This window comes from Pleurodeles waltl, chromosome 2_2, assembly GCF_031143425.1.
Source record: "Pleurodeles waltl isolate 20211129_DDA chromosome 2_2, aPleWal1.hap1.20221129, whole genome shotgun sequence".
Lineage (NCBI taxonomy): Eukaryota > Metazoa > Chordata > Amphibia > Caudata > Salamandridae > Pleurodeles > Pleurodeles waltl.
Window position 1 is genome coordinate 718,413,267 of NC_090439.1, and position 18,575 is coordinate 718,431,841.

At 47.5% G+C, this 18,575-nt stretch overlaps 1 protein-coding gene across 1 annotated transcript in view; it reads right to left on the reverse strand.

Annotated features, from left to right (window-relative positions):
• Positions 1–18,575, reverse strand: part of ARFGEF1 (ARF guanine nucleotide exchange factor 1) — a 961,498-nt gene that overhangs the window by 190,281 nt on the left and 752,642 nt on the right. The window contains exon 28 of the mRNA XM_069220293.1: positions 10,324–10,484. Within this exon, the coding sequence (XP_069076394.1) occupies positions 10,324–10,484 (161 nt within the window). The remainder of the gene's footprint in view (positions 1–10,323; positions 10,485–18,575) is intronic.

An 18,575-nucleotide genomic window follows, 5' to 3' on the forward strand; every position in this document is an offset into this window, starting at 1 on the left:
GAACATTCTTCAAATGTCCGGAGCCGCAATCCCCACTTTACCCTTAGGCCTGCATAACTTATGCCAAGCGATCCTAACCCCTCTGGAGGAACATACAAAGGAAGTTAGATCTGCTTGTATCCTTTTAAACCAACTTTTCTTAAATTCCAGAGGAATAGCATTAAACAGAAAAGTATATTTGGGAAGAATAATCATTTTAAGAACATTAACTCTCCCTATAAAAGATAAAGGAAGCCCAGCCCAGGTCTTAAGCAAAGCACGAGTCTCCTTACAAAGCTTTTCAAAATTGAAGTATGCTAGATCAGTCATGTCAGAAATAACTTGAACCCCCAAATATCTGATCTGCTGCTTGACTAAAGGGCTATTATAAGTGGTGTTCCAGCACATAATTTCAGTTTTCTCAGGATTAACAGAATAGCCTGACAATTCACCAAAGTCTTTTAAACATTGCAAGTGGCAAATGGCCAGTATAAATCATAAGATTGTCCGCATACAAAGCTACCTTTTTTTCCCAACCCAAACACTTAAAGGAAGGTATCTCAATGTCTGCTCTAACTGTCACAGCCAAAGGCTCAATATACAGATCAAAGAGAAGGGGAGACAGGGGACAACCCTGACACGTCCCTCTCTTAATCCTAAATCTAGGGGAGATCCTATAATTTATCAAAATACTAGCGAACGGGTCCTTGTATATAGCCTGAATAGTCCCAATAAATTTAGAGCCCAGACTAAAACCCTCCATAATGCATTGCAAAAAGTGCCAGTTAACGCGATCAAAAGCTTTGGCGGCATCAAAGGTAAGGACCGATAGGGGAACAAATCCACCGCACCAAGCAAATCATGGGTTAACTCATGCAATTGTCTACCTCTAACGAATCCCTTCTGATGCACGTGTATCAATTTTACAAATCACATCCTGAAGCCTTTTAGACAGAATATGTGTATAAATCTTAAAATCCAAATTTAACAGGGAAATAGGCCTGTATGAGCTACAAGAAACGGGATCTTTCCCTGGCTTTAAAAGGAGAGTAATAACCGCTTCATCCGAAGATTTAGGCATAACAGCCCCTTCCTGTAGGAGAAGGTTAAACAATTCTGTCAAGAATGGAATTAACTCCTCACATAAGTTACAATATAATTCATTAGGCAAACCATCAGGGCCTGGAGCCTTCGCCTTCTTTAAGTTCTGAATTGCAGCCCACACTTCCTCACCATCTATCTCCCTGACCATTTGTATCTGATCCTCTTCTGACAACTGAGGAAGATGAAGGGCATCCAAATAAGCTCTTACCGATGATTCAGAAACGTGCAAGTCTTCAGTGTAAAGATTCTGAAAAAAACCTATAAATGCCTTCTCTATGTCAGCTTCAGTTGTAGCTAGGGCTCCAGTAACCTCTGATCTAATGGAGGAAACAAAGGTCCTGGAGCGATCTGTTTTGGTCTTCCAAGCTAAAAGCGTCCCAAAACCTTCTGCATACTCATAAGGAGCAAACCTGCTACAGTCCCACGACCTTGTAATTTTCTTCTCAAGATATAGCCCCAAATCCTTTCTAGCCCACTCCAGCGGAGCATTTCGAGAGCCCAACTGGCTCTCTTCAGCTCTTTGAGTCGCCTCCTGCAAGGAGGTGACCCGAGACTCTAGTTGTTTAAGTTGATTCTTATCTTCCCGGTAATACCAGTTGGCCAAAGCAACTAACCTACATCTAATGAATGCTTTATAAGCATCCCACTGTTACTTCAGTGTAGTAGATCGATAATTAAATTAAAAAAATTCTCTGGTGTCCCTCTTCAGATCCTCTACTATCACTGCATCCAAAAAAAGAGCACGATTGACTGTCCACCTAGGAATGGATGGAAAGATTTTAAGAAGAACCTGCATTCCGCCTGCTGAATGGTCCGAAAGATGCGCCGGTGCTTGAGTTACTGATCTAACCATATCCCTCAACTGTTGCTGTAATAAAAAGAAATCGATCCTGGCGCAATGGCCATACTTTTTGTTGTTATATGTAAACCGCGATCCTACCCCACCTTTCTGATACCAAATATCTATCAGGCCGAAATCTAACATTCCTTGTTTTATACACAGCCGAGTTTTGGGTGAATTCACAGTGGGTCTTATCGTGGATTTATCTAAAGTGGGGTTTAATAAGATATTAAAGTCCTCCCCACTAAAATCGGGTACTTCGCAGCCAGAAGATGGCTGTAAAGGTCTTGAAATGGTGCGGGTCATCAATATTGGGCCCATAATAACCAGCAATGGTAAACCAAACCCCATATAGGGCAACCTCCACGATCAACCACCTACCTCTAGAATCCTTTATGACTTTTGCAACTTTCATAGTAACTGACTTCTTGAGGAGAATTGCCACCCCCTTCACAACACAAGATTGATTGGTACATGCGCAGAATCACACCCAATTCAAATATTTAAGATACTCTTCCCATTATGCTTCTAATAGGTGGGTTTCATGTAAAATAATCACCTCTTCTTCTATCCTTTTCAAAAACTCAATTATTCTCCTCCTCCTTCCTGGAACCCACAGGCCATTAACATTCTAGGATAAAAATGTCATCAACACCTTGTTTCGGCTAGCCATCAATCAAAAAGGAGACCAGAAGAAAAAAAGAAAAATCATAAACATGAAAAATAACACAAGTCCCTCACAAAGCCACTTGCCACATTCTTGAGGACTTTAAAAATAAAAAAAAACATAATCCCTGTGCCCCCCCCCACACCACATTCCCAGTGCTAACAACCCAGCAACCAAAAAAAACCATAAACCTCATCCACCCACACCTCCAAAAGGGAACCCTCCTATGCCTTCTAATTAGGTGAATACAACCACCCATTTGAGCTTGGTTTACGGCCGACTTAACAGAAAAGAAAACCAAAAGAGCAAGCCTTCATCTTATCAAGTAAAGCCCGAACATCCGCAGGGTCTCTGATATTGAACACAGTATTGTTCCACATAATCTTCAAAAATGCAGGAAATCTCATTTGAACCGTAGCACCAAAAGACCTGAGCTCCTGCATATACTTCCCCAACTCCCACTGCCTGTCAAGCGTTGCCCTAGAAAGGTCTGAGCGTATCTTAAGCGACCAATCACCCATTGAGAAGCTCTCCGCCTTTAGGGCCTCTGATAATATTTTCTCCTTAATGGTATAAGTACCAAAGTTAACAAGAATTTTCCTAGGAGACTTCCTATTGGACTTTCTCCTAAAGGGATCACGATGAATTCTCTGGATATCTTCTTCCATCTTTAAATGGTACATAGAGGGAAAATAAAATCTTAAAAAGCGTCATTACGTAATCTTTAATGTTATCCCCTTCCAGCCCTTCGGGAATGTTCAATAGCCTAAGGTTATTCCTCCGTAAGCCATTCTCCAAAGATTCCAGCTTCTCCTGAAACATCTCGCCCTTACGTGTCAACTGGGAAATATCTTGGGAGCTAGAGAGTACTCGGGCCTCCTGATCCGAAACAGCAGTCTCCAGCTTACTCATCCTCTCCGCCAGCGCATTAAGTTTACATTCCAATGCAGCACAAGATTCTCTAATTTTTGCCTTGTTATTTGCAGATATCTCAAATTTGCCCCTAATCTCCTCTGATAATGATATCAACAGGTTCTGCACAGCGGAATCCTGGGGAGGTGGACCCATTTCCACTACCTTAATCAATGTGGAGCCCTGAGCGCCACCATACTCTACCGATGAAAGATGTGTTACCTCTTCGTCGCCTGCCATCTCCCCAGAAAGGGGAGCAAGAAAGACCGGGGAGGGAGAAGATAATTCAGAACTTTGTAAGGACTGCATTTCAGAGCCCTGTGTAGTCCTTTTTAAAAAGGGCATAAGGGGGAGACTAGACTACCTGTTCCTGATAGGTGACCTTGAACGCTAGAATCCTTGCGATGGTCGCCCGGTTTACTACAGTGCCTGCCTAGTGCCTCTAACAGTGGGTGAACCAAAGAGCACTCTTTTTTAGTTTTTATACCCCCCCTCTTTTTTCTCTTACAAAGCCCCTCCTGACCAAGTACTTTTGCAGCTCCAACAGAACCCTCACAAAGGAGCCCACTATCCCCCCTGAAAAGATGCTGCTGCTGCTTTGACGTCAGTGATGGGCCACTGCTGACTCCCCGGGCCCTTAACTTCACTGGCGTCATGTACAAATCCTCTCCTACCGTGCAAGCCAAAGTTTTGTCCCAAAGTTGAGATCTGTTCACTGCCTCACTCCTCCAGAAAAAAGCTGTGGAATAAGGGGCCCCCAGGCAGTGGCAGAGAGCCAGCCCAAGTCTCCCCTGCCGGAAAACCCTAGCAGCATCTGCCAGGGCTTAATGCCCGAGGCACCGATCCTCTCCGTGGCGTTCTTAGCCTCCCCGTGCCACCCTGCAACCTGCTGAGGGCTAGGACCGTGGGGTAGGCACATCTGAGGTGTCCTAGGCATTCGCGCACAGCGCTGGCGTCTCCAAACGCGCGCCGGCTGGAAAAACCGGAAGCTCACGGCCGCGGTGCTACGCGGCCGTCATGTCCCCCTCCTCGAATGAGAGTCAGCACTGTAAATGTGGCACATCGACATGGAAGGAACACGCACAGACTGGTATGGGTGCTGCCACACTCGGAACTGCGTCACCACAGTTCCGTCCTTTATTTATAGCTTGGTGCTCCGTGCCCCTCCCGGACACGCTGAGCACGTTACTGAAACACGGAGAGCCCGAGTGGCTCTCCGTTTACTCTTTACATCCCTCCCATGTTTTACTCCACATGGACATAGATAACCAAACTGAACTTAAACAAAAGGTGAAAACATTTTCAATACGGAACAACCCTCAATAACAAATTAAATGAATAAACACGAATAGTCAATAACTGAGAACACTACAAATTCGTTCCTTAGCACCCTGAACCTTCAAGTCACTCACAAAGTCCAAATTAGACAGCTGGAGATCATTTCACCCTGTTCAACAAACGAAATCCCTCAGCTGACTATTCGGTACAGGGTTAGGGCGCAAGTCATATCTCGCACTTCTAGCGCTACCACTCCTGTGTTCAAAAGCACAACCAGGTCTAGTTTGCACGATACTTGTTGGCTCGGTAACATCCTTCCTTTCCACTGCCGGCAGTGGTAAGTCATCCGAAAAGTCCTCTATCTCTCCTTCATCATTGGTCTGCTCTCTTAGACCAGCCCTCTTAAAATGTGACACGTTTCGTGTTACTCTCTTCCTTCCTCGTGCTGCAGTTATCATGGACCCTTTTATGCCAATTATCTCCCATACATCCGGCTCAAACGGCGTTCGGAACTTTCCTCCTTCTCCTCGCCGATGTTTCACGACCACTCGATCCCCTTCTTGGAACCCTCGATATTTTGCTCGTCGTCGGACACTTGCTCGTTGGTTGGTAGCTTCTCGACGGTTCTGAGTGGCTTTTACGTCCAATGCAGGGGGTCTCCACTTAGGACCAGAGGGAATACAATCACGTGGAGACACTTTGAACATCAAAGAAGAGGGAGCACAGCCAGTGGTGCTATGAGGTGTTTGACGATATGCACTCAAAAACTGATACAGACATTGTTCACTGTTTTCATTTTGCTCGACTCCAATCCTTAGAGCTCTGTTCAAGGTGCGCATAAACCTTTCCACGTCTCCATTGGCCTGAGGCCAGTAAGGCATTATTTTACGATGACGAATTGCCAGACAGTCAAGGTATGACCTAAACTCTTGCCCTTGGAAAGGAGGACCATTATCAGTTCGGATTTCGTCAGGCAAACCAAACAAAGCAAACGTCTTTTGTAGAACAGGCCGTACATTTTCAAACGCCGTTGACGCTATAACTTCCACCACGGGGAACTTGGTATATGAATCAATCAAGACAGCAGTCAGTCTACCATCTGGGAAACTCCCAAAGTCCATGCTCACTTTAGCCCAGGGTTTCAGAGTGGCCGGTTCAGTTTCTACTGGACAGCTCGAGGGATCCATTGACGTGATAATGCAAGAATGACATCTCCCTACCATTTCATCAACCTGAGTATCCATACCCGGGAACCAAACCTTTGCTCGTAGTCTTGCTTTGGTTTTAGCAGCCCCTTGGTGCCCTTGATGAGCCAATTCGATCACCTTCGACCAGAGACACTGGGGAAGCACGATTCTCCTACCTCTTAGAACCAACCCATCATTGTCAGTAGACAACTCCTCACGCACTTTCCAAATACTCTGCATAGCGACTCTTTGATCAGGGCAGGACATGTGGGTCTTCTCTAGAAAATATTTCCATCTATTGTGACTCAACGCTTCTTTGACGTGACTCAACATTACATCTTCCTGGGTAGCGTTCACAATGTCAGTTACGAGAAGTGCATTAGGGCATGCCGACTGCACAACCATGCTAACAAAGAGTTCAGTGTTTTCTTCATCTTGTTCTTGATGACCATCACACCGCTTTGGAGGAGGGTGTCGAGACGGATAATCTGCAGGATTATTCGCACCAGGCCGATATACAACCGTGAACCTATAAGGTTGAAGTAGAACAGCCCATCGTTCAATTCTCGGAGGCGCCAAACGTGCACTACCCGCAAACAAAGGGACTAACGGCTTGTGGTCAGTCACTACTTGAAACTCGTGCCCATACAAATATAGGTGGAAATGGCGGCACGCCCAACGAATGGCTAGAGCTTCACGCTCGATTTGCGCATACCGGGTTTCAACCGTTGACAGTGCTCTACTAGCGTAGGCAACAGGGACCCACTCTTGATGCCTCTGTTCTTGTAAGAGCACGGCTCCAAGCCCAACGGGGCTCGCATCCACCACCACTTCAGTTTTCCTACCGGGGTTGAAGTAAGCCATAGTCGTTTTATCCAGCAACGCATTTTTAATATCCACAAACGCTTGTTGTGCATCCGGAGTCCAGTCCCACCGATGTTGCCCTTTAGTTAGTCGTCGAAGAGGTTCAGACATGGTGGCAAGTTGTGGTATAAACCTGCCGCAATACGTGGCCATCCCTAGAAAACTGCGAATTTCCGTTGGATTTTGCGGAACAGGGGCTTGACGGATCGCTTCCGCTTTCCGTGGGTCTACTTGCAGACCATCTTTTGAAAAGACATATCCGAAAAACTCTACCGAGTTTTGATAGAACGCACATTTCTTCTTATGAAGGGTTAGCCCAGCTTCCATCAGTCGATTCAACGTTGACCTTAAATGACGATGATGCTCTTCTCTCGTCTTGGAGTATATCAGGATATCATCACTTAGGTTAATTACCCCTGGCAATCCGGACAACGTTTCTCGAATCGCATTCTGAAATACTTCAGCAGCTGACGACACTCCAAAACTCAGTCTCTTGTACCGTCTTAGCCCCACATGTGTCGAGAAAGTGGTAATGTTCCTACTTTCAGGGTCCAGCTCCAGCTGATGATACCCCGCATTGAGATCCAACTTGGAGAACCACTGGGCTCCATTCAGATCCGCAATAATGTCATCCATGGTGGGAGTTATGTGCCTCTCTCTTTTGATAGCCTTGTTTGGTAGGCGCATGTCAACACACAGACGAATCGCTCCTGGCTGTTTCGGTTTCGGTGCGATTACCAACGGTGATACCCAGGGCGTAGGCCCATCCACTTTTTCGATGACTCCTTGTTCTTCCAACGACCGCAACTCTTGTTCAACAACCGGCCGCAGATGAAAAGGCACCCGACGGTGTCGTAGAGCCACAGGGGTCACATTGTGGTCTACGTGCAACTTGATGCGTTTTCCTTTCAAACGTCCTAAACCCTCAAACAACTGCGCGAATTCATGGAGGAGGCGTTCCACGTGAGTGTCATATATTTGACGCGCAAAGAATACCAGCTCTAATTCTTCAGCCGTGTGACACCCTAACAAAGTGCCACGATCCCCGGCTACGACATAGAACTTGGCCTCTGCTGATCTGCATCCACTGCTTACGGCCACTTCCACAGTTCCTTTGAGGGGAAGGGGCTCTCTACCCCCATAATTATATATTTTAGTAGCTGTTGACGTAAGTGGCGGGGCAGGTACTAACTTTTTGAAGAGGGTTTCGTCCATGACATTGACAGACGCTCCAGTGTCGATGAGTACAGAAACCCGCGTGCCATTGACGTAGACATCACTCATGGGCGGCTGCCTCCTTTTCCCTGGTTTTCCTCCTGTGAAAGATATTACAAAAATATCCTCATCTTCATCTTCCTCAAATACCGGACCACTCGCTGTCGCCTGCTCCCTTCCTTCCTCCGCCCCTTTGGACACAGCCTTTACATTTGTTTCTCGTCCTTTTTGTTCACCCGGCTTGTTTCTCCTGGACCTGCACATTTTCGCAAAATGGTTCGGCTTACCACAGCGATTACACGATTGCCCTTTTGCAGGGCATCCAGCATTCGATCGATGTTCATAGCCACAGCTTCCGCAGGCCCTCTCACTAGGTTTAGCGGGGTTCAGCCTACGAGGCGTTGCCGGGCGTGTCTGGACGGCATCCACTTGTTCCTCCTTGACTTGAACCACACGAGTCGACGACGCTGCAGCCATTGACTGACCTCTCACTGCCGCCATAGCATCTGCTCGTACCGCTGACAGTTCATGCGACCTCGCCAGAATCAGAATGTCATCAAGGGACATTCCCTGTTGCCGAAGAATGAGTTTTCTCAAAGCATTCGACCGACATCCTTGAATGATCTGCGCTCGAATCTCTTCTTGTTGGTTGAGACCCGTGCACGAGCTCACCAGTTTTCTCAACCTGGCATAAAACATATCCATTGATTCTACCTCTGTCTGTTGCGCCTGTCTGAGCTTAAAACGTTCATAATCAGAGTTAAGTTGAGGATCAAAATGCCTATTTAAAGCAGTCACCGCTGCGTCAAAATCAGATTTATCCCCTGTATCAGGGAGAGAATCAAAAAGCTCCTGTAACTCATCTCCACCCATCAAAAGCATCACAGACCTGCGCACTGCTCCATCCGTCTCTCGGGTGGCACAAAAATAGTTTTCTAAGCGATTTATCCATAGTCGCCACCTTGGCGCAGCTGTGGCTGGGTCAATCAGCTGGCTAAACGGTGGTAAAGAGGTAAGTGAGGAATGAATACTGTTGTTTAGTTGTGCTGGAAGTTGAGGATGTCCTGGTGGTTGAGGGGGGTTGGCGTTATTAGCATTGTCTTGTGGTGGGGCACTCATGTTAGCACTGTCTCACTCCGGTGTCTTGCACAGGCTAAGATATCTTTCTTTTCTGAGGGTCTGCCTGCCAGTTTGTCTTACTATTTCCTTTTCTTTTATTTCTTTTTTTTTTTATTTATTTTCTTCTTTTTTTTTCCTTTTATTACAATTTTTCCGTTCTTTGTTCTTTTCTATTCATTTGAGAGCCCCCCCCCAAGCCTCGGGGAGCACGTGTCCAGTTCGAAATCGGCAAAAACCTGATAATTAGTTTTTTTTTTCCTTTACATCGGGGAGAACACGTCCTTTCCCCAAGCTCCCCAGCCTCGGGGAACGCGCTCCTCACACGGAGCCGTCACGCCTCCGGAGACGCTCCAAAACAGAGCGCTCGGCTGAAATTGACGAACCTCGTCAATTTCAGCTGCTCTCCCGGCAGCGCGGACACGCCCTCGGGCCGGGCACTCAATGGAGCGATTCGCTCCCTCCGACGATCCTCTTCTGGGGGCGGGGCGGGGCAGGGCTCACCTTCCTGGGTTTCCCCGATTGGGAAACCACACGGCACCACGCACCGCTAGCGCGAGGCACACCACGAGGCCCCGGACTTCAATCGATCGTCACCAGGTTAACGCCGCGCCACGTGAATTTCTTTCACCCGCGGCAGCCTGCACCCCTCAATCGGTACGTGTGTTATTTTTTTTCTCTGTGCACCGGTATATGTTCTGCACCTACGGCGCGATGACTCGCATCCCGCTCGTCGCCATTGTAAATGTGGCACATCGACATGGAAGGAACACGCACAGACTGGTATGGGTGCTGCCACACTCGGAACTGCGTCACCACAGTTCCGTCCTTTATTTATAGCTTGGTGCTCCGTGCCCCTCCCGGACACGCTGAGCACGTTACTGAAACACGGAGAGCCCGAGTGGCTCTCCGTTTACTCTTTACAAGCACCAAGAACTAAGATGTCATAAAAATTATTTGTGTGACGCTATGCACCTCCAGCAACTGCAGTGTAAATGCAGAGGAATAACTAAAAAATGCATATCTGATTATAGTGTGTATATTATGCAACATTCACAAGAAATACTATAAGTCCATTAGAGATATATCAATGTTAGCTGCAAGGTACCAGAACATATTTAAAAAAACAAAATACGTACTAAAGAAAATGATTACAGTACCTGAGGCCTGTCAGACACATATTTCGCACAATGGCGGATAAGACGTATCGCTTCCATGCTGGTATCTGGGAAAGCTGCATTACATGCAAACTCTGACAAGCACTTTACCGCATCCTGAAAAGAATCTATGGTAGCTGGGAAGTGTTTTTCAAAGACGATGGCTGCAATAAAAGTGTGAAAATATTAATAGTGCAAATGAAAGTTCAGGTGTGGTAAGTACATTGTATGTACTATGGTGCTTGCTACACAAACGTTACCTAAACTAACCTAAAGGGACAATTTCAGATGTCTTTATACCCAGGATAATGAATGACAATACAATACACGACAATGTTAAAAAACACATAAAAGGCAAATATATACAATACGATGCTATAAAACAGCTCAGTAAATATTATTACACTGAGAATGAATACTGATGCCCACATCTCATTATTTGTAAAGCAGTTTTAGTATTCTCTGTTGCCCATTCTGTACATGCAATTCTACATTGTACAGGAGAGTGTGAAATCGCTCAATTTGTATTCACAAAATTATGTAAAAATTTTGCAAAATTACACTAACAGGAAATGTGGTTTGCTGATATCTCGCACAGAAAAAGTGTCCCAAAATACCACCATGAGATCAGTTTGGGCAGAAACTCTCTCAGCGAAACATTTTCTGCATAAACGAGTATCTTGAGCACAAAATGACCTATGGTAGCAAAATTAAAATTAAAATTTCACCAAAGTCTAAGGTGTACCTCATCTGCATCACCTGTTAAAATAGAAAGATGAAGAACCAAGTGTCATTACGGACAATACACTGCACCTACATCAGACCATCATCTGTACTTGGCTCACTATTACTGGTGAAAGGAATTAGGCTTTTTGAATGCTTTTGGATCTGGCTGAGGCAGGTGGGCTTGTGGACTGGCCGAAATACCAGTGGCTGCATTACAAGTGGCCCTGTAAATTCCGAGGGGCCTGGCAACAGGAGGTGAAATATGTGTGTGGAATAAATTCAGAAATTAGTGTGAAAATATCTATTTATGCATGTTATTTCCCAAAAAAACGTTCAATTAACAATATTTTCTGCCTCTAATTATTGCAAACCCTGGTAACAGTAATTCCGGGGTGGAGACATAAGGGAAACATCCCGGGCCACTTATACTCTAGCCCTAAGGGTTTGATTAATTGAGGAAAATAGGAAAATTGCTCAAGTTGGTTTCTTCATATGTTTGGAGAAACTTCCTGGAAATGTACTAAGTTTTCCTAGACCATATTTTGGGGGGTTGCAACAGTTGCAGGTTTCTAGAAGTACCTTTGACACATTTTAGTGATGTACCATTTATCAACATACATAGGCATTTACGCAAGAGTAAATGTACACAATGTACATTTAAAAATTGGAAAAATGTTTCAAATGAGTCAAAAGGAACATGTAGGTGCGGTAAAATAAATTACTTACTCTCGGTAGCGTTCTTTCCAGTGAATGCCAGCATGTGCCACACTAAATCCCAAAACTAAATGCAATAGCTCGTAAACGTTGCGGGTGGAAGCATCAGCCTCTATCACGGCTCCAATCTGTTTACAGACAATGGTCTTCTTTAGGGCATCCTACGAGCCGCAGCATGTCTCACTCGGGGACTGAAGAAATATGATCACATCACCCCAATTCTGATGGACCTCTACTGGTCCCCCGTGCAGCCTCGCACCATCTTCATACCCACCTTGCACCACTTACAAAGCCATCAAAACCTACGCCCCTCCCAATCAGTCTGAAAAGCTCACCATCTGTGTTGGCTCTTGGCAGGACACTATCTGACTGGAGACAAGGATGATGAAAAAATGTAAACAAGGCACCAAACCCTTTTCATCTACGTACACAGTATCTGGAATAATATTGCTGTACCCATCAGGAATGCCCTAACTCTGCTCCAATAAAGAAAAGAGCTGCAGAAGCACCTCTTTAAAAACATTACATCAAAATGATGTACCAGTCCACAAACAAGCCAGCTCTCAGATCATCTGTTGACTATCTTAGACTTTCACCCTAGAGCACTCCAGTGCCACTGGCTAGGTGTAGGCTATACAAATACCACATACGCACATGCCCAGACAGAGTAAAAGTGCCACCCCTGCTTGATATTAGTTTAATCAATATTTCTTATTGCAACCAATGATGAGTGAGCATTGCAGAGCACTCTGACAGGTGTCCTGTGAATGGCAAATCATTGCATGGAGAGTCACCCGTTCCTTTATCATAAAGATCCCAAAGTCAACCTCCATTTTCAGCACAGTTTGCATCATTCAATTACATGTCGCCAAACATGCAAAATAATCAATTCATCCAAACCATGACTTTGCTAACATCTAAGGCTAAACATGTCTGCTACAAAATTTCTGTTATCTGCATTTTAGTGTCTGACAGTGAATGTATAAAATAAACATGTAGTCCCAGTGGATGTATTTTCATCATGCTGGTTCATACTGGTTATGCCCCAGATTGATGGTCCCCCAATGTAGAGTAAAAATCAGTGGCCAACTCTAAATATATCTCATTAACTGACGACTGAGGCAGAGGCCTTCACCCCAGGTTACTGCCATAGTATCCATTCCTATGCTGAGAGACGATACAGAGAGGAGAAGAGATAAGCCCAGCTTATATGTGATTTCCATCCAAATTAACACACTGTCTCGACTGAAGTTTGATAACCACAGCTGCTCTGCCATGAACAGGTCTGAAGTGTGCTGAATCCCAAGAAACTCTAGAGGAAAGTTAGGTACTCAATGCTTCCATAGTGTAGCACATAGTAGTAGTCTTTAGGGTGTTAGGATGCTAGGAACATTTAGGTCATAGTAGAAATGGTCATATTATTCTCACTGCTACTGACATGGATTAGTGATGGTCTAATTATATTCTGTGTGGTTATTGCTCATGTACTAAGCGACATGATGAGACCGCTAAAATAAACACTTTAAAACATATTGGCCCTCATTCTGACCTTGGCGGGCGGCGGAGGCCGCCCGCCAAAGTCCCGCCGTCAGATTACCGTTCCGCGGTCGAAAGACCGCGGCGGTAATTCTGACTTTCCCGCTGGGCTGGCGGGCGGTCGCCTTCAGACCGCCCGCCAGCCCAGCGGGAAAGAGGCTTCCACGATGAAGCCGGCTCGGAATCGAGCCGGCGGAGTGGAAGCTGTGCGACGGGTGCAGTTGCACCCGTCGCGTATTTCACTGTCTGCGCAGCAGACAGTGAAATACATGTAGGGGCCCTCTTACGGGGGCCCCTGCAATGCCCATGCCAGTGGCATGGGCACTGCAGGGGCCCCCAGGGGCCCCGCGACCCCCCCTACCGCCATCCGGATCCCGGCGGTCGGACCGCCGGGATCTGGATGGCGGTAGGGGGGGTCGGAATCCCCGCGGCGGTGCAGCAAGCTGCGCCGCCGTGGAGGATTCAATGGGGCGGCGGTACATTGGCGGGAGCCCGCCAGTGGTGCCGGTCCGAACGCGGCTTTACCGCCGCGGTCGGAATCCCCATTGGAGCACCGCCGGCCTGTCGGCGGTGCTCCCGCGGTCCTCCGCCCTGGCGGTCAAAGACCGCCAGGGTCAGAATGACCGCCATTATGTGTAGTTTCTTCTTCTTGATGCAGTACTTTTGTGTGCTATTCTAAAGATTAGTTGGTTTTGACTTACCACTGCTTTCCTGGCCCCTTTACAGGACTATTAGTAACCCCAAAAGCAAGGCTACCACATCGACAAGTATGTCAAGTGGGGTTGGGTGGGGCTACAACAACCTGAACCTTCCCGTTCAAGCGTTGGAGCACTGAACTAAGTTGAGTCACCTGTGGGTTGGAAAGCCAAACCTCGCAGAACACGGCCAGAGCCTTAGTGTATGCCACGTCATAGGCTCCTCTATCTTTTCCTCAGGTGTTACTGTAAGAAAGTACCCTTTTTTGGCAGGGTTACCCCCACTTTTTGCCTGCTGTCAGTGTGTTTTGACTGTGTTCAATGGGATCCTACTAAACAGGACCCCAGTGACTGTGCTCTCTCCCTATAAAATTGGTTGCTTAGGACTTTATACACCCCACCATTGGCATACTGGTGCCCCCATATAAGTCCCTAGTATATGGTACTTAGGTACCCAGGGCATTGGGGCACCAGGGGTTACCCATGGGCTGCAGCATGTATTGTGCCACCAATGGGAGCCCATTAAAATGTGTCTGCAGGCCTGCATTGCAGCCTCCATGAAACGGTGCATTCAACCTTTCACTACAGGTCACTGCACCAGGTCACTGTAAGTCACCCCTGTGGTAGGCCCTCCTAGCCCCGAAGGCAGGGTTCAGGTACCTGTGTATGAGGGCATCTGCATGAGCAGAGGTGCCCCTATGAACTCCAGCTCCATTACACTGGACTTCGCAAGTGCAGAGAAGCTATTTTATCCGTGTACTGGACACAGCTCACTACCTATATCCAGCTACATAATGGTAACTCCGAACCTGGGCATATTTGGTATCAAACATGTCAGAATCATACCCTAATACTGTTGCCAGTATTGGTTGTATGATTCCATGCACTCTGGTGGCTCCTTGGAGGACCCCCAGCATTGCTTATGACAGTCTTCTTGGATTTCCCAGGCAGCCCGCACTGCTGCCACCCCTGAGCAGGTTTCTGCCCTCCTGCTGCTTGACCAGCTCAAGCAGAGGAATGTAGAACAAATAATTTTCTGTGGTGTTACCTCACTCTCCCTTGTCAGTAGATGTCACATGGCCTGGGGGGGGGGGGGGTACCCTCCCCAAGCCACCAGTATGCTTTGAAGGGCACATTTGGTGCCCTCCTTGCATAAACCGGTTAGCACCAGTCCAACAACCTAAAGGTCCCTGCTCTGGCATAATACTGGACAATGGAAAGGGGAGTGACCATTCTCCTGTCCATTAGTTCATTACCACCCCAGGGGTGGAGGCCAGAACTCCTCCAGGTGGCCATTTGATTCTGGCATCTTGAATCAAAGGTGGGCAGAGGCCCCTGGGAGCATCTGCGTGGCCAGGTCAGGCAGGTGACGTCACAGCCCCCTCCTGATAGGTGGTCACCCTGCGAGGTGACCAATCCCCCTTCCTTGGCTATTTAGGGTCTCCCTTTTGGGTGGATCCTCAGATCTGACGTACAAGATTCCAGCAGGACTCCTCTGCATCATTTACTTCAATCTTCTGGCCACCAGGACTGCTATTGGACCCTCCAGGAACCTACGATCAGCAACTCCAGGGACAACAATGCTCTGCAACATTGTTTCTTCAGCTCCTTCCAGCAACTGCAACATTTTCCTGGCTGTGCATCTTTTGAGGGCGACGAGTCTTCAGTGTGCACAAGAAGCAAGGAGGAATCTCCCTTCAAGTGAGTTACTCCCCTGCATCCGCAGGCACCAACTGCAACGACGACCGGATTTATGGATCTCCTCTCCTCCAGAGCTGCGTGGTTCCTGAATCACGGGTGGTGGTCTGGAGTGGTCCCCTTGGTCTTCTCTACCAGCTGTCCAACTTGGGAGACGGTAAGCCCTTGCCTCTTTACGCAGGGCAGTACCCCCGTGCACTGCGTCTCTTGCTGCGACCAGGGTTTGTTGGCATCTCCTCCAAGAGATCGTCAGGCTCCTTGTAGCCCCAGCACCCTTCCCTGCGACACACAGCACTCTGCATACTTCTCCAGTGACGTGGGACTCCTTTTTGTGGGTGTGCTGCATGGGCCTCACCGTTACTCCTGTGCTTACTGCCTGTGGGGGCTGCCTCCTCTTCCTGTGACTCTCCTCACCAGGACTCCCCTCCGTGGGTTGAGTCCCCCTAGACCTTGCTGGTCCCCGGCAGCCCTGCATCTCTTCATCCACGACTCTTGCTTTTGCCAAGGCTTGTATGTGGTTTTTCCACACCACTGACCGACTGCAACTCTCCTTCCGATGTGGGACATCGACGTCATAACTTTAGGAACGCTTCTGCTGCTCTGGTGCTGCACTGCTGAGCGTCCTCATCCACCGTCAACTTGGTCCTGCATCCAGACAGTTGGGTAGCGGCTCCTGCCACAACTGGGCACTCCAATGTGAATTGAACTTGGTTCCCTTCCTTTACAGGTCTTCCTCTACCAGGGTCCTACCTTTCGTTTCTTGCAGTCTTGTGTGGGTCTTGCAAAATCTTCTTCTGAAGTCCTTTTGGTGGGTTTGGGGAGAACCAGATACTTACCTCTTTTCTCCTGGTCTCTGGGGGGAGGGAGGGGCACTCTGGTACCTAACTTTTGGGGTTCCTGGTTCCTTCAGCTCCCCTCTACAGATTTCCCTTCCTTGGGTGGGAGCCTGACTTTTGCATTTCACTTACTCAGCATATGGTTTTGTCCCCCACCCCCAGGGCCTTCAGTACTTACCATTGTTTTTACTGTTTTCTATTGCCTTTTATGCTAATCACTGACTCCTAATGTGTACATAATAGTGTGTTTACTAACCTCCTGTTGGGGGTAATGCCTATACAGTACTCTGGTATTAGTGTTACCATAATAAAGTACCTTTATTTTTGTGACACTGGGTGGTTCTTTCATGTGTGTAAGTGCTGTGTGACTGTAATGGCATTGCATAAGCTTTGCATGTCTCCTCGATAAGTCTTGGCTGCTCATCCACAGTTACCTCTAGAGAGCCCTGGCTTCCTAGACACTGCCTACACTTAAGGGATACCTGGACCTGGTTTAATGTAATAACACTATAGGTGCTCACCACACACCAGGCCAGCTTCCTACATCCAGGACTGGAACTCCACGTGCTAACGTAGTGGTTGCAACAGTTTCTCTGGTAGAATGAGGGCGCAAACCCTCTGGGGGTTGCTTCTTAGCCAATGCGTAGCACATTTTAACGCAGAGAGAGACCCATTTAGAGAGGATTCTCTTCTTCACTTGCTGATCTTTCTTCGCACCCACATAACCCAAAAAGAGTTGATCGACCACCTGTAACTCCAGATAAAACACCAATGCTCTTCTTAAATCCAGACAGTGGAGTCTCTCCTCTTCATTAGAAGGCTGTTGGGTGGAGAAAGGGTGGTTGTAAAAAAAAATAAAAAAAAAATAGACAAGGTGATGGATTGGCCTACATGAAAGAGAGTGACCACTTTAGAAAGAAAGGAGGTTGGTGCTTCAACAGACTTGTCTATACATAATGCCACAAATCTGTTCCATCTACTGGCGTATACCATTTTGGTGGAGAGATGTCTGGCTGCCAAGACTACATTGCAGACTTCGGGCGAAGGGCAAATGCTGTGAACTGCAAGTGCACAATCTCCACGCAAGAAGTCTGAGACTGGACAGGTTTGGGTGGAAAACCGTCCCCTGCTGTTGCGACAGAAGATCCTTCCGAAGGGGCAGTCTGATCTGAGGATCGATGGCCATGCTCAAGAGCTCAGGATACCATACTCTTGGTGCCGAGTCCGGAGCCACAAGAATGACTTGGACCCAGTCGTTCTTGAGAACTCTGGGCAGAAGTGGTATTGGCGTAAAGGAGGTTTGTGTTCCACTCAAGACTAAAAGCATCTCCAAGCGAGTGTCGCCTTAGAAACTACAACACGCAAAAGAGCTGACCTTGCGCGTTCTCTGCAGAGGCAAACCAATCTAACCCAGGCTCTCCCCACTGCTGAAAGAGACCTTGCGCCACCTCACGTTGGAGACACCATTCGTGATCGACCAGGCATTGACGGCCGAGTTCGTCTGCTCTGATGTTCAGGGAGCCCGCCAGATGCTGAACCACCAGGGATATGCCCTGATGTTCCAGCCATGTCCAGAGGTGGAGAGTCTCCTGACAAAGGGTTAACAACCCCACCCCACCCTGCTCGTTGTAGTACCATATGGTGGTGGTGTTGTCCATGAACACCTGCACCATTTTCCCTTTGAGAGGGGGGAGGAATGCTTTCAATGCTAGTCTGATTGCCCTGAGATCCAAAGGGTTTATATGAAGCTCAGACTCCACCGGAGACTAGATGACTCCAATCTCCACCTCTCCCATGTGGCCGTCCCATCCCCGGAGTGACCCATCTGTCACTACAGTCACATCTGGTTGGGGAAGGGACCCAATCGCGTTTCGAAAGCTACCACAGCAGATCTTGCACAGTCCCCTCCGAGATCTGGACCATGTCATAGAGATTCGCCTGATGCTGTGCCCACTGGAACTTCAGGTCCCACTGCAGATTCTGCATATGTCATTTGGCATGAGTTACTAGCAGATTGCAGGAGGCCATGAGGCCCAGCAGCCTCAGAGTC